The sequence below is a fragment of the Pungitius pungitius genome, chromosome 2, assembly GCF_949316345.1.
Source record: "Pungitius pungitius chromosome 2, fPunPun2.1, whole genome shotgun sequence".
In the NCBI taxonomy this organism is placed as follows: Eukaryota; Metazoa; Chordata; class Actinopteri; order Perciformes; family Gasterosteidae; genus Pungitius; species Pungitius pungitius.
The window spans coordinates 6,416,150-6,441,981 of NC_084901.1; the positions used below are offsets into that span (position 1 = coordinate 6,416,150).

General features: G+C 44.5%; 1 protein-coding gene across 5 annotated transcripts in view; it reads right to left on the reverse strand.

Moving 5' to 3' along the window:
- Positions 1 to 25,832, reverse strand: part of grm8a (glutamate receptor, metabotropic 8a) — a 165,061-nt gene that overhangs the window by 102,232 nt on the left and 36,997 nt on the right. For all 5 annotated transcript variants that reach the window (XM_037460829.2, XM_062560284.1, XM_062560285.1 and 2 more), the window contains one exon: positions 1,594 to 1,810. In XM_037460829.2, coding sequence (XP_037316726.2) covers positions 1,594 to 1,810 — 217 coding nt within the window. The remainder of the gene's footprint in view (positions 1 to 1,593; positions 1,811 to 25,832) is intronic.

Here is a 25,832-nt window from a genome sequence, read left to right on the forward strand (position 1 = left end):
CTTGATTCATGACTAACACACACACACACACACACACACACACACACACACACACACATAAATGGACAATGAACTGGGATCACCATCGGTCACCATTTCTTCCACCTTCTTCTGCCCTTTTTTTCCCCTTCTACTTACCCTTCATCTCTTTGGTTCGGCTCACAGAGTAAACAACTGACTGACTGCTGTCACAGCGAGTAGCCCTCACCCACAGATACGCACACGCGTGCACACACAGCGAGATCGCTGCTGACTACCAAAACACAAAATACACACTGCTCCAGACACGCAAAACACACTGATCTGACGCTACCGCAAACACGGGGGGGGCCTGTGTGCTGACCGCGGCGGCGCGCGGCCCCCGGGGGGGGGGGGGGGGGGGGGCGAGGACGGACGGATGGAGAGAGACGTCGTCTCTACATCGGCGCACGACGAACAATGGTCGGAGGAGCAGAGGAGGAAACTCAATCTCCCAAAGCGGAAATATCTTGATTGACTCAAATGTATTTTTTCCACGCGCCTTCAGTCCCGTCAGACTGTAAATATTTATCAAGGTCCAACGTGATCCGTTTTCAATAAACCTTTGAGACCGACAAGGGAAACCGGCAGCATTTTGATCCGTCAACACCACTTTGGAAGGATTTCACAGACAGCGTTCTCCCAGACGAGACGCTCTCGTGACCCCGGGGGCCGCGCTTTTAAGTCTTGCATCAAAACAGACACGTGATCTGTAGCGCTGTGTTTCTCTGCCTTTTTCCCCCTTTACTCCTATTCAATACTTAATGAAAGACCAAAAGTGTCCAACATGTTAAACAGTGATTTCAACACATTACTAAGACTTTTTAATCCCCTGTTCGTCTCCAGGATATGTGTACCGACCTTATTTTAATCATGTGTTAGGAGCATAACATGCAGAGCAGCAAATGTTTAAGGGGTCCACTTGACGCAGTGTTAAAAATAAAAACACACAAAAGGAAAGTTAAGAAGAAGGAAGCCTTTGTCAGGCTGCTCCCTCTTTGTTGTCCTGTTGAAGTGACGGCCCAAGGCCACCGGCCGCGTCTCAGACCCCACAGTGCAATACACACCGCGTGTCCTAGTTAGTAACATTTCAACACGCCGAACAGAAGAGGAAAACCTGACACAACCGCCTCCGTTGGTGGTACGGCGCCGCGGATCAGGTCAGATCTTCATCAATTCCCTTTAAATGATATGCTACAACAGAGCGACGGACCACCAGGGGAGAGCGTGCCGCATCACGTGCTGTCAACTGAGCAGCAACACGTTTTACTACTTTTCCTAATAAATACACATACGCATCAAACACCTTTTGAAGTATGGAAACACCACTGAAGGCATATTGATCTACTGCTCCTGATATTATAACTTTATGTTGAGGTAAGATTTGAAGAGGACGTTATATCCAATTTTTGTGTCCATATTGATATTTGAAGAGGTAAACGATTACAAATGTTCAGCCTTATTCAATGAGGACTCTCCAGGAGTCCCATCACAAATCACTGAGTGTCCCAGGACCCAATCCCAAGAAGCACCGCTGTACCCTTCCACATCAGACAAAACAGGTTGGGCTCCTACCGGTTTCTCTGGAGATCTGGACGAAGGCCTCGACGCCGCTCTCGCCGTAGTTTCCTTCCGACGCCAGCGTGGACACGTAGTTCCACTCCATCGCCGTGACGATGTCCATCATCGCCTGCGCCTGGTAGGAGTCGGGCGGCACCACGCGGGAGAAGAAGTCGTAGCGGGTGTTGTCGCTCAGTTCTGGGGCCGTGGAGGCGTAGCTTATCTGAGGGATCTGCAGAACAAGGGGAGGGCAAAGAAGACACACTCTTTTTACAAGTCTGTATCTTCAAGAAAAATGGTTGAATTAAATTGAATATTTATTATCAGAATAATATTGGACCCCTTTGCGCACTTGTAGAAAGAAAGCAACTAAAAGGGAAAGGCGTAAAAAAGGCAAATCAGACTGTGGCAACTGCCGTTTTCACTCCTTTTTGCATCGCTGCAATCACGCAATGTTCAAATTCCACTGCATTGTATATGCATATTGTCGAATCAGAGATGTCAAAGAAGCAAACAAACAATTGCAGGATGAAAAAGAGAGAGTCAAAAGTGATGAATAATTGGGAATCAGAATGCAAAATGAGACGGAGAGGCAACAAAAAAAAGGGGGGGGGGAACCAGCGATGCAACGCGTTATCTTCTCTCAACATCGACGCCACGCCAGACAGATTAAGAGCAAAGAGACGCCGCCTTGACGCAGGTAGACACAAAAGAGACAGCAGGGACCCGGAGGAACACAGTTGGAACGAACGAAAAGCACAACAGGCTGATGGGGGAAAGGACACAGAGGTTGACAGACAGACAGGACACACACACACACACACACAGGTATTGGTGGTGATGGGTGGTTTAACAGGCGGAAGGCGTTCGACGGCTGACAGGCAGATTGATTTTCCCCAGACAGAGGGGGACAGCGAGGGGGGGACCCTTTACTCGCCGACACACACAGATGTTGGACAGACGTCGCATTGGCATTCATTGGATGAAAAGCCTCATCCGCCAGTTCAAGCCTTAGCGTAAGACGCGTCGGCGGTCTGTCTGTTACACACAACCACGCGCACACACACACACACACACACAAATATAAAACGTCTGCATTTGCTGAACACAGCAAAACATGCCCATGTGAGGTGAAGAGATCTGAGATGGACTGAGTTTGAGCAGAATGGTTCCAGGGCCCATCACTCACTGCCTGTACTCCCTTTGGGTGTCATCTGAAGCCACTGCCACCCCACTGTCTACACGCGTCTGTGCCATTTGAAATGTCGGGGATCTGTCCCGAGTTTGGCAGGATGCTCTAAATGGTTCCTCTTTGGCAGGTGTAAAACAGCCCGGAGTCTCCAGAAATGTTTTTTCTTGTTTGAGTCTCATGTTTACATGAATTCACTTCCTCGAGCAGAGGGTGTCGAAGGGAGGAAAAGAGAATACATCTTTCTCCAAAAAAAAAACGGCAATTAATGCACACCAAAAGTCTTGTTTTTATTACTTTTTGTTAGATGCCCAATTTTGGAAGAAAAAGCTTTCGTTCTATTGGTTAATATAGCTTCTGTTTCTCTCAAGGAACTTGGTTGGAGTTCAGGTTTGGGACATTGGAGTTCTGTTATTGGTCCTCTGTGCCCGGGGAATACAATGGGAAACTTTCAAACTTGCAAATGTATAATTCATAAAAGACGATCAAATAAAAAAAGTTGAGTTTCATCAAAAGCTGGACCAGTGTGTAATTGTATGTTGGTATGGGACTACCCTGATTCACTTGTGCTTTTACTCTTCATATGTATCTGAACAGGGTAATATCCATTTCAAAGAGAGAGGAATGCATTGCGGCAATAAGATGTTTGCTTGTTTACAACAGCGATGCGTAAAGGAATACTGTGACCCCGGCAGCCCTCCACTTCTGATATTCCCCTTCACAACTGGTGGAACTGCAAAATGAGACAAACACACACATTTTTGTACAGCGCGCACTCTTCCTCCTGTCATATTTCCACAGTCAATACGGAGTAAGGGGAGGGGAAGAGGAGAGAATAGAGTCGGTGTCTGCTGCAGGTAAAGACAAAAATGTCTCCCAAAACCACACTTGTGTCATCCAAATTGGAATATTTTCTGCAGACATTTCTATAGTCACACAACCGGAAAAGCCTCCAGACACACATCAAGAATGTCTGATGGCGTGTGGCATGCGAGCGCTCTAAATCATTAATGTGCTGTAAGTCGGGAGTGACTCCATCCGCTTTCAAAGCAAGTGGGTTTGGTATTGTAGTTAGAGGCGGGAAATTAACAGCTTGGTTCCCCCCCCCCACACCACTGGGGAAGAAGATTATGCCTCCAATCCCTCTAATTCCATTTGCTCTAATGAATATGTGTGGTTGGGTGTTTGCACAAAGTATACGATTTGATAAAAAGGGCAAGAGTACGTGTCTGCTGATGGAAACACGTGTGCACAGACGTACAGAGGAGTAACGTATCATTTTCGTGTCTTGATTCATCAAGGCGTTGATAATTGAACGATGTTTGATGAATTTGTTGAAAATGTAAAGCCACGTTCCCAAAGGCTCAGATTTCCCAAATGATACAGTGCATGAAAAGTTAAAGGCTTTTAGCACTGCAGTGTTCCGCCTTTTGCGCTATTCTTAGCAGTTAGAAAGCTTCTGAACCAGCACTTAGACCCTACATCTCTCCACTAAACCTTATGAGAAGCCAATTCCCTCCTTAGGAACAAATAGCTAATATATAATTTGCGTTGTGTGGCTGCCATTGATTTGCAAATAGGTAAATCACAGAAAGTAATAAAATCGCTGGTCTCGAAAGAAGAGAAATTGACCATCATGAGAACTGAAGAGACTTTCCCAGGCCATAAGGTAGCAGATTAATTCTTAATTGAACCGTGTTCCCCTCCAAGCAAAGGCCATTGAAAGAGCACAAACTAATATGTTTCTCTCCGGGATAATAATCAATGTGGCAGAAAGTGCATTATTTACTAAGATCTTTCTTGAATGGTGCTTTTCCAAGTGCTGAGGGAGGCGAATATAGACCAATATCCTGTGTTTAACAACCCTTTTTTCTTAAAAAAAAAAAAAAAAAAAAAAAAAAAACTTAAATTAAGAAACGTTTCATCCAAGCTCACAAAAAGCCTTAATTAAATTGTAAAAGAATTCTGCATTACCTTGAGACTGCATCAGCCGGCATGTATTTAAACATCCCATTTGTTTTGGGGATGAGTTTGAATCTACCAAATAGATGCCTTTGAAATGGCTGATTTACCGGTCCTTAAAGTCCTGCCACCTATAGACAGTCGTGTCTGCCCCGTCCGCCCCTTAATGGCAACAGTAAGGAACCGTCTCATTCCTCATAGATCAGGCCCGATCCCAGTGGAGAGCTGAGCAGATAACCAACAGCCAGATCTGGACCTTAACAGACATATTGATCCACTTCAGCGGCTTTATGTGAGTGTCTTTCCTGCCAAGGACCAACATTGGGGAAATTAACTCTTTGGAGTCGTGCTCATGCTCACAGTGAAAAACCAAACATGTTATGCAAAGAAATATCATTTTGAAGACATTTCTAAACGCATCTTGTGAAACTGCTGCAAAGTCAGGAATGTTACATAATGCTCTGGATTCAAGCTACAGAAACCTAAAAGTGGCCTTTTTGAAATGCCACTTGGAAGGTCAAAGGAAATTCTAAATATATTTGCCTTCTAGGATGATTTGTTCATAAAATGTGCGGACTACCGCTCACGCTTCTGTGGGAGTTAGCAGCCATGTTGCCAACGTTGCCGTGGACACATGCAGCCACACGAGTCCCGACCACATCAGTCACTAGAGGCCGCCGGGTTGTCGGCTGGGTTTCAGCCCAACTGAAGCCCAACGGGCGCCTGGCGAGGAGTATGAAGTCAGTTGAGTAGGAGTTAACCCTGTAAATGTGGCAGTGCAGTGTGGGTACAGTGCATTTGGAATTAAATAGTTGCTAAACCTCCTCAAAACCCAAGTTGCTGTACATTAGCCTTAAACACTTGGACGAAGGCCGGCCCGAAAGTTGCTTTAATACTCAAAAACGAGAATGCTGCTCCAAATACGGCTCCATATTTCATTTCAACCACTTAACAAATAAGCATTCATCTGTTAAACGGTTTGTGTCGCTAAAAGCATTATGTGTGATTTCCTACATGAGTGTGTGTGTGTGTGTGTGTGAACAACCTGAGTGAATGCTTGCGTCATGACTGTGTGGTGTGCGTGTTGATGTGTACGCGGGTGTGTGTGTGTGTGTGTGTGTGTCTGGTAATGGAGCTGTCAGACCAGAGTCTGAGCATTAGGTTGATAAATGGCAGTGGTCTGAAGCTAATTAACCCCCCCCTGCATTACACACATACACAGCCCCTCTGTAACACACAATCACACCCACACACACACAATAGTGTCAGAGGGAGGAGTGGGTACGTTGTAGGATTTACATATTGAGACACACACAATTACAGTCAGGGGTTAACGGCCAAAACTGTGTCAATGTAAACAAGCACACTGGTGTAGTTTCAGTGAGGGTCAATGATTGGGGCACACACGCACACACACACACACACACACACACACACACAGTATTCTAGCTCAACGTGCCATAAATGTGTCCACGCTTTCATGATTTCACGATTTGCAAAGTGACAAATGAATACAAAATGAATCCGATTTTACCAGAATTTGAAAAATAACTTCAATGTTCCAAACGAGGAGGGCGAGTTTCAGCCTGAGCTATCGGAGGAGAGACATCTCTAGAGGGGGGCAAACACACTGTAAATTGATCTGGCTGTGCAGAGCCCAGGTTTGGAGCCTAGAGAGTTGTTTATTTGCTCCACATTGGACTCGGGCCTCTAACAGGCAGCTGCGGCCTGAATCTAATGAGGAGAGGACCGGCACCGTGGGACCTCAACAAGTTCATTTACCATGATGACCACTGCTGGGGCTGAGAGCTGCGTGTCCGTCCCTGAACTCTGCCTGGATCCACCCGTCTCCCTTTGTACTCTGACTGTTTGGACCTCTGCTTTTGTGTCTTTCTGCGTCTTCTCCACACCAACTCCACGGTGGCACATTGTAGTTTCTTTGGTAGTTAACTGCTAAAAAATAAAAGTCAAAAACTAAATAACCACAATTGTATTTGTTCACATGGTCAAATTGACATTTTGGGGGGCAGCACCGTGTGAGTTTGCATTGCACCACCCGGTCAGTGACATTTAACCCTCAGGTTTGTCTGGAAAAAAAAAAAACCCTGAAAACAAAAACATTTTCATTGTTACTCACCTGGAATAGTCCTTAATCAAACAATGCATGTAGTGCACAAAAGGGTAACTCTCCAAAGCGGAGGGGTACCCCCCACCCCATTCTATCCCACTGCATTGCTACTCTCTCTGTCTCAAAGATGCTACTTGAATTGCCGCTAAACAGCACCTACATTCCCATGGCTGTCTTTGACCTGTGCATGCTCTCCACCTCACTGAATGTTCAGAACAGCGGAGCAGCCAGCCGTCGGTTTGATGACAAGCAAACAAAAAGAGACAGACACAAAAGACGGCGAGGAAAGGGAGGCAAAAAGGAGGAAACTTCAGAAGAGAAACAGCACAGCATGAGAGGTAGGCGAGGAGCAAGATGACTCGGAAACATTTATTAGACGCAAAGACAATGAAGAGAAACAAAGATGAGAGAGAATGTTTAGCAGAGGCAAGAGAGGCATTGTATTTAAAGATGAATTAGAGAAACAGTGCGAGAGGAAAAGCATTGGAGGAGAGGCCGAGGTAGAGGAGAGAGACACGGGAAGAAGATGGATGGAACAAACCGAGATAATTGACGTGAAACAACCTGTTGATATAAAATGCAGATTCCTTCTAAAAGGAGATCTGAGTTAAAGAGAAAGCGAGAGAAGTGAAATCAGAAGAAAGCCCAGAGGTAAAAAGAGAGACGCAACACTTCGAAGAGGCAAAACAAAGGGAATGCAGCATGTAAGTGAACAGAGGTGACACAGATGAGATTGATAAGAAAGCAAAAGAGCGAAAATGCATCAAAAAGAAGAAACAGGATTAAAATGACAAGAAAGATGGTCTGTTTGAATATATGCATGTATTTTAATGCGTATTAAAAAAAGAAGATGTATGCAAGATCATCGCCTTGTAATCAATTCCATGGTAATTCATCCAGTCGCTTGAGAGACAGTCACTAAAAAAAACAAAAATGTGCACTCGTGTCTGGGGTCCCTGAAAGATTCAGTGACAAAAAAAAATAAATGGCATAAGCAGATGGCCAAATATCTTAATCATGTGGTTCAATACTCCCATCACTCAGGATTCTTGAGATGGCTTCCTTATTTTTCTCATGTGTATCAATTATTCCACGAGGCTTTCACATTAATATGGAGTTATCGCTACTTATCAAATGAAAGAATCAGATTATCATTTTTTCGTGATGGACTAGAAGGACACATTTCAATTAAAAGACTGGTTTTATAACTTACCCCTCCGCACGCTCCAAAACACTAAAAGGGGATTGATCGGAAGCACGGAATAATTAAGCAAATAAACAATTCCTTTTGTCGCCTTAAATTGTATTTTTGATGCTATCGCTCGTCTCTCTAGTGTTTGCTTTCCCGTCCTCATCTCTTCACCTGCAGACACCTCTCTGACGAACACGGCTCAAACAGTGAGGTCCCCCTCTGACACCGTTTCCCTCAAATTGCCCGCGTCCACCCTCTCGCACGGTTCCGCATTTGAATAATGTGTTCCTCCGACCGCCGAATCACATCGGCGACCTGAATCCGCCGCCAGACCGATCTGATCCAAGACGGCCACCTGCTGCTTCCCCCTCTCCGCTGGGTCTCCGCCAACCGTTACCGATCCATCCAACAGAGCGCCATTGTGACTCCAGGAAGAAAGAAAGTGCGTCTGTGTCTCAGCGGGAGCGCTTGACACCTGCCAGCATTCGTGCTTAGTTTTCCCTATGCAGACCGTAGATGCATAGGTCACAAATATCTCCAAACACACTGTGCATTCCTTTCAGTCTTGTTAGATGGAGGCAAGCGGGCGGAAACACACTGTTCCCACCTGTCGGGGCCTGAGAATCATCAGTCGGAGCAAGTGGGACTTTCAAAGAGGAATCCACCCCCCCCCTCCCCCCCAACGCTCCCATTAGGCAGGCATTCCCAGAGTTACATTTATAAATGTGTCTCATGCATCATGCTGATTTGTGTGCAAAGCCTTTAAATGTGTACAATAGGACAAACAACTGCAGCAGCAAATTAGATGCTACACAAAAGTCTTCAAAGCCGCTGCAATGAAATATGTTTTTCTCAACCGTTTGATACGGGGACTTTATTTCTCAAGACAACAGTGACACAAGAAATTTCCCCTGAAGGGCGGACGAAAATCAATGGAGTTGTGTGTTTTCTGCGTGCCGGCCGGGACACCGCAGTGCAGTGGGTGGGGTGGGTGTGCGCGTGGACGTATTTCTTTCTGTGAGCTCTTAACCCCCCCCACAAGAGACTCATCATCAGCTCAGCAGGCGGCCGCGGTGATGTTTTGCATTTCACATCGTGTATCAGTGTCAGATGGCGTGTGTGTGTGTGTGTGTGTGTGTCAATGATTCCGAGACATAATTTTAAACAATCATGACAAAATAGATCACATGGAGTTGTATTTCACATATTTTCTCTTCTACTCTCTTACTATGGCGGTCATATGTCATCATTGGTTTCTTTTCACAATGTCTAAATGTTCAAATTAGTATGCACATTAAACAATTCCGGTGTATACATAAGCAAAAGGCAATAAACTGGGAAAAGGGGTTTGCAGAACTGAATCAAAATGTGTTGCGAGTCCATACGGAGCAAATCTGCTCCAACAGCAACGACACAACAAATACAGCTTTGCAATCAATACCACTCCAACATCATTTCAATACTAAAAGATCATTAATTAATCAGGTTAGGATTTTCAATGGACAGACAGGCAAGCTGTTTGAATTGGCATCAGTGCAGGTCTTCTATCTAGAAGCTGAAAGGGATCCTGCACTAATGAGCAGCTCTCTTTAATTTAATTTGAAAAGGATCCATATACATCTCACTGACCCGCTGGGGTTGGAAGGATCCTCTCCTGTGTAGGAATTAAAGAGATGCTAATTTGCCTTCACATAGCCGGGGTAAAAAAAAAAAATGTACTGTGACATTCCTACAATTGTTTCGGGGGGTGAAACAACAGTGCGGCAGATGGTGAGACATTCCCCTCATCTATTGCTTGTGCTCCCAAGCATCACTAAATGGCCATTAAGGCACAGCCACCAACAGGTTAACGCGCCAAATAGGAAGCGGCGGCTGCAGACGGTAGCTGTGGCCGTTGATGGAGAAGGTGCCCGGAATTCAAATGACGGAAAAGCAATGAGGCGATTGGAGGATAATTCCAGGGAAACATCAACAGAGTTTGGTCGAAAACTATGAAAGTGTATGTACACTTGTGCATACTGTGCCATCTATGGTGAGGTTTTTGGGAGGCGGGGGTTTAAGTCAAATTGGAAGAAAGCATGTTAGCAGCAAGCGTTGAAATGATTGCAAATGCAAAACGGTCGTTGATTGATTCTCTCTCAAACAGGGAGAGATCAAATAATTGCACTCGAATACAAGGTGCTTGTCACACAGATGAACAGGTGTTCACCTCTGCAGCTGTTAGGGGAAAAGGAGAGAGAGAGAGAGAGAGAGAGAGAGAGAGAGGACCAGCTCATTATCTCCAGCACATGGTCTCCAGGCGAGCCGTACCGGTATATTCGTACACCCTCACGTGCACGCGGCCGCAGAGGAGAGGAGGCGGTGACACTCCTCACACTCGACTTCTTTGTGGATGCGCTTCAATCGCTGGGTTTCTCTTCACGAGGCATGTCGTATGACAACAGTCTGTCACCAACTGATACAGATCACCTGATCACCCGTCGTCACTTCGACAAACTCGCCGTGTGACTCATCAGGTGCTGCTTTGGCATTCGGGGGTTGTGCAGTGGGCTCCGACTCTTTAAAGCTGTAGTAGTCTGCAATTAGTCCCATAGTCTTTTGTGCATTCACTAATTGTGTGGGGAGCCGGATGCCTTTTGGAATGTGCGTTTCTATGGTCCTGTTGGAATGTCACAGTGACCGCTGTGCCGGACAATGTACATGAGAGCATATGAATGCAGCGGATGCAGTGATGGCTAATCCCTCTCAGAACACACACTTCCAACAGCCTTATTACAGTTTTTCTCCATTGCTTTGGCTCAATTCTTGAAACAGAAATTACATTCTCAAAGCTCTTAATGCATTTGGTAAAATAGCCTATATGGTTCAGCATAACTACATAGATCACCTTCAAAAGGTCATATCTCACCCAAAACAGTTAACTCAAGCTTCAAAACCAAATCATTTTCTCATAAAAATAGTCAGTGGCCCCAAAATGTAAACTTCCTTCTCGATTGCTGTGGCTCATCTATCTCTCGAAAAAAACGACATTCTCAAAGCTTTAAATACATTTGCCAAAATAACCTAGATGGTTTAGCAAAACACTATGGCACACCTGCAAAAGGTCATATCTCTCCAAAAACAGACAACTCATCAGTCACAACGAATTCCTTTTCTCATACAAACAGTCAGTGCCCCCAAAATGAAAAGTCCTTTTGTCATTGTTTAAACACTGCAGGTCAAAATGTTTAGTTGTTTTGTCACTATGGCAGAGGACCATTGAAATCCCTCATGTCCACCAGTCTTAGCCCAGTCCTTCATTGACAATGGTTACTGTACTGTTTTTTTTGTCTGGCTAACAGAATAAAATAGGATTTTAGGGTAAGATTAGCCTCCAAGGTTTGACATCACACATTGCACTCATACTACCGGAAATTCACAAACATAAAATAACTTCCATACATCAAAGTAAAAAGCAGCATAATATACTGTAAAATAAACACAGAAACAAAAACCAATGTAAATTATATGCATACTACAGTGCTGTAAATAAAGCCGGTCAAAGAATAGATAAAATAAAGTTCTAGTTTCACCTGACTGTCAATTGTTGTAGTACTGTGAATTTATCAAATGTTATTCATGGTATTATGTTCTTGAGTAATTTTGACAATTGAACAGACTATTGTGCATGTGATGACTTATACAATGAAAATACGCTGAGATGTTTTGGAGCGAAAAACAATTAGACTGAGAATCAACAATCAGTTTAGATCAACAAGATCTATTCACTTGGAAATTGTGCTAAACGTAGGCTACATGTACCTAATCATTTGTAAAGATGTACTGAGACATTGAGACATGTACTTAGACATTTACAATTTAACCAAATGAATGAGAAATTCAATTCTGTATTGAGAAATTGCTACGTTGTTTGGAGGTTTGTCCATGTTGTTTTGAGAATGTCATTTCTGTTTCAAAAAATGAGCCAAACCAATGGAGAAAAACTGTAACATAATGGGATGGGTGGGAAAAGTGAATAAAAAAGGAAGGATGGTGGCAGTGTTTAGAAATTAAGAAATATAATATATAACATATATACAGTTCTTTACATGATGAATGAAATTTAAAAAGAAAAAAAAAGTTTTAAGAGGCATATTTGAAAAGTTAGTACAGCCTTCCTAAGTTGATTAGTTGCTGAGAAGAATAAAGTTCTTGCAGGCAGACACTAAATCATTTTGGAATGCAAAGAAAAATGATGAATTAAATTGAAACATTGTGAACATCGTTTTAAAAGCCAAACGCGGGCTCATTAGTCACAGATCCGCCGACTCTGTGGAAGCAGGAAACAATCGGCTTCGTAAACATTCACAACCGGCAAGCAAAAAAAAAAAAATGCAATTTACTGTACACTGTACAAGAATCGTATCGGACGTGACGTGGACCACGATTAACGACAGATGTGAAGTCAAAGACCCGAGCGTTCCCTCAGCACCGGCTGCCTCTAAGTACTTATTGTATTCAGCAAAGCGCTTCTCCCTTTTGTCCCAACTTCTCCAGTTTTTTTTTTTTTTTTTTTATCAGCCCTTTTGTGGGACTTAAATATTCGAAATTGAAGTGCACTCCATCAACTTTGACAGAAAGACAATATGTGGAGAGAAAAATGAAGTCTTCTCAAATTCCTTTTCCTCACCTTCCTCTACACTTACAAATCCACCTTTCAGATGTTTTTTTTTTTTTCCCACTTCATGTCTTCTCTCGCCTTCTCAATCCGCTGTAGCTTTACTCTTTCATCTACTCCTTATCTGTCCATAACAGGAGAGACAAGAGGAAATTATCTTTTTAAGTCTGCTTTCTTTCCACTTAATCCCTTTCTCTTCATTCACCACTTTTCTCATTAGTTTTGGGTTCTTGTAACATAATAAATGGTGCAGGCAAAGTCCGACGTTAACTCAAAAAAAACTTCTTCACGAGAAAACGTCCCTTCACAGTCGGGCCTTCGCACAGAATATGTGAAGTTCCCCTTTTCAGAGAATTAGGACACGGATGTGACACATCCCCCCCCCCCCCCCCCCCCATCCGTCTCTCAGCTATCAAAAGGTGGCTGCGTCCTCCATCGCTGCGTTTGCACCGTTCCCCGACCTCATCTGGCTCCCCCTCCTCTCCATCTCCCCACCGCCTCCATTTCTCTCTTCACTTATTTACACCTCGGTCCCAGCGGCCCCCCGCAGGAGTCCTGTCACCGTGTCTCCAAACGCCTCCGCCCCCATCGGTGCCGTTGTCCTTCCAGACGTTGGGCGTGGCGATGACTTCGGGCCGCTCAGCATTGAAAGCAGCCCCCGGGGGGGTTGGCCCCGGGTTAGCGTTACTGAGCCGGTCATTGCAGCTGAAGGCTTTTTGAAATCAAGGGGGGGCTTCTTGGACCCTAATTGCCCAAACGCGTGCCGTGTATTGAACTGAAGGATATCCGGCTCACCGTGCCCGTTCTCTTCTCGACGCACTCTTCAGTTTCCCGCTTTGATTGCACTCACATGGTCTTAGAATGAAGCGTCGCATAGATTTCTCTAGAGAGAGAGAGAGAGAGAGCGCGCTTGAAGCCGGGCAGCCATCCAGAAGCTGGAGAAAGAGCAACGGGGCCAGGGAATCCATTTTTTTGGACTCAAGGACAATCGGGATTGTGGTCGCCCCGTGTCACATTGCCTCAGTTTCTGTCCCTCTCCTTCTATTTCTCATCATAATGTCCCATTTTCCCCACTCTATTCTCACCAATTCTCACCCTCTCTCGTCCACTCACATCTCCCTTAACAATCGCCCGTGCTCTTTCGCACATTGTTGTCGCTCTGTTCCACTGTGCCACTCTCACTCTGTGCCACACTGCTTTTGTACGTCGTAGGAGCTTTGAACCCCGGGAGGAATCGCATATAGATTTTGTCCGCTGCTTTTGTGGACTAGGCAAATAATAAAAACAGCGAGAACAGTTTGGTATGTTCGGATAACGGAAGATCTTCACTGCAGTGTGAAACAGCAGCAAAAATCAAACGCGACTTTGATCCATCTGTAGTTCGTCAGGGCCAAACCTGCTTCAGCTCATTTCTGTCTGTTAACCACACCCACGTCACGTGTAGCTCGGCGTCACATCGACCCATACACTGAAGTAACAGCAGAGGGTGAATGCCAATACGTATCAGCGCATGAATAAAAAACAGGTGCACTGAAAAAACAAACAAAAAAAAACAGACACCAAGTGAATGCTAACGTTGCCCCGAACACAAGGGGTGAGCAAAGAAAGGCAACACTTTCGTCACATCGATTTTTGCATATTTATTACACATCACTGCTGTGCTTACAGGTCGCTCCCTTTGCCCCGAGGAGGCCGACTCGGTTATTGCGAGCTCAGTTTAATATTTATGAAAGAGCTTTCGGGGGAAACGGTGAATCGGCGTCAGTTATTCAGAGCAACAATGGCCGTGACACCGGGAGAGAAACCCGGTTCTCTGGTTCGAATGACGAACTGAACAAACTGGGGTGTCTGGGTGGTGGGGGGTGGCGGGGGGGGGGGCACTGTGCACCCTGTCGATGTGTTTCTTCTTCTCGGCCCCAACCTCACGGTGTCTTTCTAACGCAGTTTGTCTCCAGAACTTTCTACATCGTTTCACATCTCGCTCTCCTAATGATGACAGTAATGAAAGATGATGGAGCTGCTGTCACACGATTACACATACCTCACTTAAGAAGGCAGAAAACCGGGGGTAGACACACTACCCCCCCCCCCCCCCCCCCCTCCCAACACACCCAGACGCACTAATAGACACACGCAGCATTGGGGCTACATTACATAAAGGACGGAGGGAGCTTTAGGGAGGAATATTGGCTGCATGTATAAAATTCATCTCTCATCAAGTTTGATATTTACATCCGCAGCAGTCGCCAGACAAAAAGCATGGAAATGGAAAAGGGAAAGAAACTCACATTGAATCAACATTGTCAGTAAAGAAATGCCAAAAAGGAAGGAAAAGAATACTAAACGTGCTTGTCTCCTAAAGCCTCCTAAAGCCTCCTCTAACCCTCAACCGCTCCTCTCCTCCTCTCCTCCTCCTGCCTCGTCTCGCCCCAGGACTGATGACTTGGTCTCTTGTCTTCTTTTCTCAGCCCATCTGTCAATCTCTTTTTGAGACGGACGGTAATATGATTTCTATCATAGGACGCCTCACCTTTCAGCCCCCCCCCCCCCCTCCGACTGTGGGTTTATTCTGTCCCTTTTTGTGAGGAGGGCAACGCAATATGGCCGCAATACACAAAAAGCCGTCCTGCCCGGCTTTTCCTTGTTTGTGTCCAATAGTCATGGCCTCCCATCGAACCGAGGGTTTTCAGCAGCGACCGTGGCGGGATAAAGGATACTCAAAGTGCCATTTGTCATTTTGACAAAATAATTGCTGCCCCGCTCACATTAATCGAGTCATCATCAGCAGCAGCGGCCCTAATTTGGGGAAAGCGACTGCTTAACCGAGCACACAAGCCACAGAGTAGCAGCATCACCATCTTTCTCTGAGGCCAAACCCAAAGGAGTCTCAGGAGAAAATAGAGATTATTGTTATTTGTATTACGCCACACCGTTCATCCTGCAACATGATGCCTTTCGCCTGCTCGGAGCCCAGAAACACTCACCTAGAAAGAAAAGCATTAGTGGTCTCCTGGAAACGTGACGGCAGTTTGCGTAAAGCCACGAAGGACATCTGTGCGGCTCCACGGCTGTCAATCTGTCTTTCTCCCCCGCTTATCTTGTCTTTCTGCATACACGGCTGCCTGTCAGGCCTGCGAGAGACGCCGCTATCGCACGTTATCCCGCGAGACAGCGGTTTTCCTCCGGACCGGCTATTGAAAAACACCCTGATGGCTGAGGAGCGACGCATGAATGTGACCCTCGTCACAACGACACAGACGGACAAAAAGAAACCCGCAAAAGAAAGTGACCAAAGGCCAAATGACAACCGTATTCCATTTGCACTAGTTCTCTCCGTTACCTCTCCTTTTGGTACTTATGTCCTCTACTTTTCATTTTCTCTAATATAGCGCATCTTGAGTTCCATCATGCTCTGTCAAACCCCTCCACTTTATTCTCCTGGATTCACAATGAATCATACCGGACATGAGATAAGATAAAACCCAATAGAGCCATCAGAGTTGCGGCAGCATTTAATGGAATACAGCAACAACAACAGAGAAATCTATGCAAAACACACTCAAAGATACTATACTATATATATATATATATATATATATATATTAGGGCTGTCAAAAATAGCGCGTTAACGGCGTTAATTAGCTGTTTGTTGTTAATTACGTCAATTTTTTTGACGCATTTCATGCATGCGCAGTGTGACAAATTATTCAGGTCCGGAAAGAACCTCTTCTTCTAGGGAATGCACTTCATCCTATACAACACATTACTGCCACCTGCAGGCATACGTCAGGCCGTCAGGTTCAGCAAGTCGTTTGCGCCAGAGACCCTAACCCCCCCCCCCTCCCCCTCCCCCCGGTTCTCGCGCAGCGGAACAGAGAAGAAGAAAAGCTCCGCCCAGCAGAGCTTTGCTAAGAAAAATAAATAAAGAGCAGCGCCGAGATAGAGGAAAGACGATCGGAGAGACCCGTAATACTGTTCAGAACCATGCGAAGGAAGAGAAGCCAATGCGATCTAATTCCTCCCAGGTATGGGGATATTTCACACTGAAATGGGGGGTGCTGGCGGATTTCTTTGCAGCGCCAGTCGTTCTAATCGCCGCGCTTGACTTTAAGGTGTAACCTTTATTATTGTTCGGTCTGAAACGGCGCGCCCAGTGACGGGTGGTGCAGCAATGTTGTTGTTCGGGTGGAAATCGGGAGAAAGGTCGGTCCGGGAGATTTTCGGGAGGGGCTTTGAAACATCGGGAGGGTTGACATGTCTGGTCATGTCTGGTCATCGCAGGAGCACAAACTCACAGCAGAGTGGGATAAACTGCAGAGGCTCGAGACCCTTCTAGAGCCATGCAGGGAAATCAGTCTGTAACTTATCAAATAACATTGATTTGATTATTTTCTGGAATGAATTAAAAAATCAAATATCAATAACATGTATTTATGTAAAAAATAATAATTATGATAATAATAATGATAATTATGTATCTGTGTCCTGTTATTTATCTTTATTATGCATTTCAGAAAGAAAAAATTGTTAGGATTCAGGTGATTAATCATGATTAATCCACTGAAAATTCTGATTAATTTGATTAAAATTTTTAATCATTTGACAGCCCTAATATATATATATATATATATATATATATACATACATACACACTATAGTCAAGGATAGGTTTGTAGGCTGTATGCGTAAATTGCATTGAATGCACTAAATGGCCGTCTTTTCTTTGGCTTTTCCTTCCTCTTACGTGATCATTCAAAAGATCAGAGGAAAGGTAGCATTTGTGTGTGTGTGTGTGTGTGTGCTTTGAAGCTTCCTGTTGGCAGCCTGATGCGCCCGCACACACACACACACACACACACACACGTCTGTGCGAAAATGCACAAATCAAGGTACAGATATTATACAAAGTACAAAGCCGCAGACACCCGCAGCTCGCATCGTTCGCACGTAAACCCGCTTAGAGGCTGACAGCGTGGAGGAAAATAAAATTATAGAGTTGTCCACTGCTGCATAGCACATGGACTTTGACCCTTTAAACCACATCTGCCCTCAAAACTCTCATCTTCCGGTCTGTTGCTGTGCTCAGACGCCCACGGCCTCGCCCACAAATATTTACACGTGGCTTTCTTCCTCTTACACACAAGAATTGGCTTCTTTCCTCCTTAAAGCCGTGAGTGCTCTTCCCCCCCTCCCACACCCCCACTATGGTTATATATTCCATTCTTTGATCAGCTTGTCCGTTTCATCTTTCCATGTGCCACTCCGTCTCTGCCTCCGTCTCTCTCTCTTATTTCCAACGTCTCCACCGATCCCTCGCTTATTTTCTACAGGCAAACATTAAAAAATTGAGCTCTTAGACAGACTTGATTGCCTACATTTTGATCACAAGCCGAGCTGCATTTTGAACTATTGGGAGCAGGAGTTGGTGTGAAAGAGAGACGTGAAGTGATGAGAGGAAGGTAGAAAGGGAGGGTGATGGAGGCAGGGATATATAATTCACTCCCCATGTCATTAAATATATATGGGCATTAGAGAGGGAGAGATCATCTGGACTTTAGCAGAATGAATCTACGGAGATCATTCTGATGAACTCAGAACCCCCCCCCCCCACACACACACACACACACACACACACACACGACTGCACAGAAAGGCATTGTCCAACTCCTTAAAAGACCCTTTTTCTTCACACACACATTTCCTTGGCAGGGGAATCAACTATTACAGTGTCTGTCGGTCATTACGCCTTATTCCCCCAGTGATGGATGTAACACTTTGTGGCGCCGCAAAATGTGTTTTGGAAATGTGTTTGGAATTGCTTTGTGGCACCACTGAATGCTTTTGGAATGAGATCATAACAGGCTGAGAGCCGCTGTAATACCATTGTGGAGCAAGTGGCAGGGCGCCGCTTCAATGTAAGTGACTGATTGGTGTGTGTGTGCGCGTGTGTGCGTGTGTGTGTGTGCGCACGAGCGAGCAGGTTCGCAATCGCAACCCGTTTTAAGGTGAATTCCTTATATTTGACAGCTGCATATGTGCGTAATGTAGCGGATGGATGTTTGAGCCTGTCTTTATGTGTGTGACAGGGAGAGAGTGCATGCACGACTCCCACAATAAAGCGCGCCGTTGCCAGCGTTGACAACTGGAATTATTTCCGCTAAGCGCGTAGCGCAACGCGGTTTGTCACCTGCATCGTGCCGCCGGCTTTCTCAGATTTTTTGAAGCTTTGGTTTTGGGGGGCTACAGTTGCCACACAGATTGCTATCAAACCGGATTAAATCAGGCTGAGGCATATTTGTTCGGGAATTAGGGGCCTAAAATTTCGGCCTCTTTATCATATCATAGTTTAAGTAGTACGTGCTGTGGGCTTGGGTGACGCAGCAGAACATACAGCAGTCGTTGTTGCCAATGCTGGAACAGCAACTTTCCCTGAAGGATATTCCTTCCTCACCAAAGGGATCTACACAAGCAGCTGTAATTGCAGGAGAGAGAATTGAAAGGCACTCTCCCTGAAATGAACCGAGATTACCCAAAGTCTCTCATCGGGGACTGGATTTTCTAAAGCCTGAAAACAGAGCACAGAGGAGGTCGACGCCATCAATGGCAGAAAAATCCCCACTTGGAATATGCTCAGTGACGTGGAAGTGTGGAGGTTTTGGACGGGTAACATCAAACATTCACGGCTTGCCACTCAGACGTTACAGTCGGGTACAAACGTGAGCCATTTAAAATCCCCAAAAGAGACGAATGTGTGGTAAAGCATCTGAATATTTCTAATGTTTTGGTACGGTGTCGAGATGCACGTGACAACATGTCCGTCTACTGCAATAAAGTTTATATGCATGTTCACATACACACAAACTCACAAAAACACCTGTCAGGGAAACGTTAAAGCTGCAGTCATCCCTGGCCGAACCCGTTAGGACCCCAGGCTATCCAGGAGACATCAATGGATCTCAGTCTCATCGATCCAGGACGTGGAGAGCAGCCATGCATAGATTAGGCAGGTGTGAGCCTTTCCCCTCCAGTCCAAGCTCACTTGATTTGTAACTTAACACTGCTATACTACACACACACACACACACACACACACACACACACACACACCACAATCTTAACAGAAGAAAATAATGTTGAAAGCTGCAACTTGCTTTTTATGCGACATTTACTTTGACATTTTCTGAAATGTTTTTTAAACGGTGCAGTGTCTCTCAACGTTTTCTTCAGCTGAAGGAAGATTACCTGGACTCCGGCGGAACAGCCGTCACATTGATGGATGTCAGCTAACAGCTATTTGAGTTATGCATTGGCTAACGTCGCAGAGAGCGATTTTAAGAAAAGCTTCAAATAATGGATGACGAATGATGGCAGATAGGGGTCAAATTGTTGATAAATAGCTACAAAGTTAATTCTGTCAAATAACTGATTAATCAAAGCAAATCACAAAGAATAATGCAAAGGCGCCACTTAGAATTTTTTTTCTTCAGAGATATGCTTGTAAGTCTCTTGTAAATAAATCATTTAGCATGTAAACACAAAGAAAGCACTAATGGACAAAATGAATTTTAGTAGCAGATCAAAAGGGCAGATTACGCAATGAAATAAGCCTACGAGAAGCAGCTCGAACAGATGCAAAAGACTACTAAAGCCCTAGCAGAATTCACTCGCAATAAATATTGAATTGAGCATGTTTAATTGAAATTGGCATTGAATATTAAATCACAGAAAGAGGAAATTAAGGGTGGAGAAGCACTTTGTAAAGGAGACATAAGAAAGCGCAAGTGTCTCTAATGTTGGCACGAATTACATAAAGAAGAGTTGAGGGGGACACACGGGTTGGGTTTTCAAATCACTAAAGTAGCTCTGAATTGATCACATAGCTCAAAAGATACTACCACTGAGATGTTTGACTTCACAATGGATTCTCTGCATTTTACATATGACACGTAGTGTGTGTGTGTGTGTGTGTGTGTGACTGGTTCCTGGGTGCTTATATCATATATGACATCTATGACAGTTGCATTTATCTTTTTGCCACACACAGCTATCACACAAACAGGATATCAGGAAGGAGATGCCCTTGGGTGAGCATGATTTCAGCCGCACTGCCGCCTTCGACATGTCAGAGACGGATAAATGTGCGCGCGTCTCCCTAAAGATCACATCTTCCAGCAAAACACCACAAATGTTCACTAGCAGGCAACACAACTTAAGAGTTTGTGGGTTTGTGGGTTTGTGTGAATGTGTGCGCTTGTGCCATCTAGGCCGCAACATTGTGCACACGGCTCTCTATAAATTAAATGAAGGCTTATTTACACCTGTGAATAACAAAGTTATGTGCCTTACAATATATAATACCGGTTCAATTCCAAAGTAGATTCATTACGTTAACCTTTCATACGTTGTGCCGATAAAGGTTAACGGCAAACTTTACATCTTTGCAGGATGACGTATTGATTCAAATTGATTTGATTTAAAGGGAGTCACTTTCATGCTGAATCAGTTTATAATAATAGGTAGCCGTGTCTTAGGTTGGCTAATGCACAGCAAGCGGGTCTTTATCGCTTTATTAGCGCCATCATAGTAGTCAAGAAAATGTTCAATCGTGACAGCCATTGCTTCACCGGGTTTTTGTGCAGCGTGTGCTCAGGCACCATTTAAGAACAGGAGCAGTGTACCACCCTATTTTATCCTCCTTACACATTGGAAGTACTTAAATGCAGGATTTCCTCTCAGTACTTAAATGGAGGATTGCTTTTCAGTACAACAGCCTGTCCTGAAAGTAATAACCCATAATGGAACAAACACCAGGGTTACAGCACATCATAAAACAGTCTTTTCTAAAGGGGGACAAACATTATGTATCCTTATTTTGGTGTATGTCAGACTGGTAAGATGTTTGCATGATGGACAAGTTAACACTAGCACCTATGATGGCACCCACTTTGTAGCACCTGAGGAAATTGAACTTTTCCAATTCTTGTTGTTCTGGTTCCGTATCCACTTGGTTGACTGCACTTATTGTAAGTCGCTTTGGATAAAACTGTCAGCTAAATGATGAATGTGGTACTTACTTAAGCAATTGCCAATGAAATGATGAAGTAAAAAGATTAGCGTAATAAACAGGCAACACCTACACTACGTGTTGAAAGGAGTCATTCTCAGCATATAAACAAACAAGCAAACCATTTACAGAACACCCACATCCACTCACACAAGGTGACCTCTTGATGTTTGTAGTAGATGAGAAAGATTGGTCCAACCTTTGGTGTATTGTGTGTTCTCTCATGGTCCCCTTCGTTGTGCGCGTGTTACTGCGAGTGCATGAATTTAGGAGTGAAACATGCACAATAAAAATAAAAGGCAGACAAGTTGTTCTGATGGATGTATGTGTGCATGTTTGGGTCACACATGGTAACCATGCATATCAATGACGACATGTTAGTATAAAGAGCACCTGAATGTCTCTCTCACAAACACACACACACACACACACACACACACACACACACACACACACATACAGTACATACACTATGTGTGTGCCATCCTTAGACAGCCTCTCTCCATCTCCGGTGTGGACAGGAATGTGTTGTCGCAGGGGTTTTCTGCATGAATGACAGATGTTCGCACAGTCGGCGTGCGCGCGCATGCGTTCCCCCCCCGCCCCCCCGACCACCAGCACCCATCAGACTGGTGTGCGCCCAGTTTAATGTAGCTCGGCAGCTCGGCACTGAGAAACGTTGTGATGTCTCCTCCAGTGCACCTGCCTCAAGACATGAATATTTATGAGAATGCATCGGCATGCCGAAGATACTAATTAGAATATTGCGTCGACTCAGCAAACCTGGTTTCCATTCCCACCTGCCATCCTCGTCTTGGAAATATTTCGCCTTGCCAGCTCGGAATCAGGGCGCCTTCTCCTGCTGCTTACCATCAATATTCATACACAAGTTAGCAGAGCAAAGAAATGACGTTTTTCAACCCTAAACACAAAAAACAAATCCTCCATTCAAATCCACGCCAACATATTTGTTTCCTTTGAACGCATTCAAATAAACAAAATGGATCCCAGTTGGCACTAAACAGTTGAGGCCAAGGTAAAGACTCCTAAACAAGTTGCTGCTGACGGAAACTAAATAATAAAGGTTGACAGGCAGAGGTGGAAAGTTTACTCGCGTTACTGTAATTGAGTAGTTTTTTGTGTACTTCTACTTTTTAAAGTATTTTTTTAAATCTGTAATTTTACTTTTACTTAAGTATAAGTTGTTTGAAGTATTGTACTTCGCTACATTTTAAATCATATCCGTTACTGAGTAAAAAAAAGCAAAGAAAAAAAAAACGTAACTGCACTGATTGAGTGATGAGAACGAACACGCTAAACAAGAAGGATGGAGACCAACAAAACAGATGCAAATACCAGCTGAAATCGAATGAAAATACGAAGCGTAGCCGCTAAACCGGAAGTACGTAAATTTTCACAGTAAGAATCGACGCAACCGTCTGTAATGACAGCGGTTACCAGGGTAACAAGAGGAGAAAAGTTCATTAACGGATATAAATAAATAATCCTGGTCTGACCGGAGCTGTTAGCAGCAGTAGTTGACTACACTCGCTCTAAACATTTATTTAGACTGATATAAACTGATATTTATTGTCCACGTGTTGTTTTGCTTCAGTGAGCAGAGCAGAGACCGTTTGAGGAGATCGCAGAGTAAACGGTCCGCCACTGGAGTGCATACGTCCCGACGTCAGCGAACCGTCGGTCGGACCGTCAGCGCCACCCCCCCGTCAGCGCCCCCCCATCAGCCGTTCGCGCCGATCGTCGGTGGCCCGCGTTCGATCCAAGTCGGCAGTATCTGGCCCGAACCTGAAATGAGTTTGACACCCCTGCTTTACTGAATCCACAGTTCATGCCATATTTAGTGGTTGTGGTAATGTTTAAAATGTTTTATTGGATGGACTAAAATCATCTACCTCTTTTATTTTATTTTATTAGTTTTGCTATTACACTTTAATTTGTAAAAGTCTTCCTTCAATTAAAACTAGATGGAGATTTATTTTCCCTTGTCTTTTTTAACTACACTAAAATCCCGCACCCCACCCAGCTGTTAAAAATGTAACTCTGTAACTTTTACTCTGAGTACATTTTTAATGAGATACTTTTTACTTTTACTTGAGTGAATTTTTAGACTGGTAACTTTACAGTAAAATTTGACTTAACTCTTTCCACCTCTGCTGACAGGTGTAGAACCCAACGACTCCATGCGGTGCTTGGTTTGCTTTGTTGTGTTTCTTTTGTGGTGCATTTCTGACTTTTTTTTTCAAGCGAGTGAACAATATGGCGTGAAGATGCAGGAGTGCATTAATGTCTTGAATGCATGCAAAAAGAACACAAGCGTTGCACTCGAGGAAAGAAGATGGAATCCAGCCTCGTGTATGAAAAGCATCGTGTCCTTTCTACAGGGGGGGAGACAGACCCCCAATGCACAGCAGATGGTGAGAATGCCAAAGGGAGACAACAAAGCTACTTCCAAGGTTACATGAAGGCCACTTATTCCCCATGTTTCTTCAGGAATGCCGACAAGGTACAGGAAGTGTGCGCGCCCCCCCCCCCTCCCCTTCACGTACACCTGTAGTGCATCTGCCCTGCATCGCCACACAAATACACATAGAGGACATGCATTGCACAGACAGTCCAATGGTCTGCGTCACGCACGGCTAATCAGCGTTATTTAAAAAATAATAACAGGGTTTAGTTTTCGTTCTTTTCCCACAGGCAGCAAATCATTTGTTGAAGCACAAGTCCTTCACAAAAGGAAGGAGGAGCGGGGGCCCGCGGGAATGCTGAGACAAGTTCTGAGAGACAGATGGTGAGAATGCAAAAATGACACGGGAGAAAGAGAGAAGAATCAAATAGCAATGGATGCCCAAAGTTTGTTTTCTTGTCCCCAACATGAACCGACATATCAAATGTGAACTCCCGAAAAGTAGCTGGGTTTTAAGAAAGGTGTCATGGTGTCACTCACTCACAGACCACGGGGCTACGTAGGCAGCAATAGCTGACACATTACCGAATCCAACCCCCTAATTGACGAGGCGTCGTTGCTCTTATTAATGAGGAAGTGAGAGGTGTGAGCGTTTTCGGAAGCAAGTCTCCGCACAGGAGTAGACTTCTTAAAAATGTAATTATCTACCTCTCCTGCCAGCTTTGTCGCAGCTCGGCTATAAATGTCACCTGCTGCTGTGTAGGTCTGGAAGCGAGGCGATGTTCACAGACGGAAAACCGACAGGTGCATATGCGCCTTACGAACGTCTACTCGTCAGCGAGACCCCCCCCCCCACCTCCCCCGAGGTGGTGGAAACACAATGCTTTGCCCAAGGACCCTTCAGCAGGGCCGACACCAGGGGGTCAATGATCTCAGGGGCTGGTAGATTAGACCGAGCGTTTATTTGGTTTTCAGGGAAGTTTGCTTTTTTGAAGGTCAAAATGAGTTGCTTGAAGAGGTTGCGTTAGTTTGTACTAACGCCACATTTCACCGTCAATGCAAAGATGTAAAAAGGAACCAGGCTTTTAAGATAAGAGTAATGGTTTGGCATCAAGATTGTTTTTTTTTTTTAGAAAGACAGTTTTCAAAATGCTGCTAAATTAGTTCGAATTCAAATGAACAGCTGAGAAAAGATGAGGTTGCTACATCTACATCTATAGGGATTATGCAGCGGATTATCGCACTTCGTACATGCCTGTCAAACAAGAATTGTTCTTGGCCAATATAATACTTCACCATTGCCAAACCCTTTTTTCCTAGTAAAGCATAGTAGACCTACTCCGTGATCCCAACACATTTGATAACTGTTCAGTTGACGTATAATACAATTTTTAATGACAGTGTATTAGGTGAAGTGCTCGCCACTTGTGGTATTGCTATGCAACGCTTTGTTTCTCTTACTTTTTGCCAAGATTATATGTAAATAAAAACACACACACACACACACACACACACACACACACACACACACACACACACACACACTCGACTAACATAGATAAAATCCATGGCACCTTAGTGACACACTGGAATTTATGAACCATTTTGTGCCTGAGGATGAAAAGGAGATATGATAA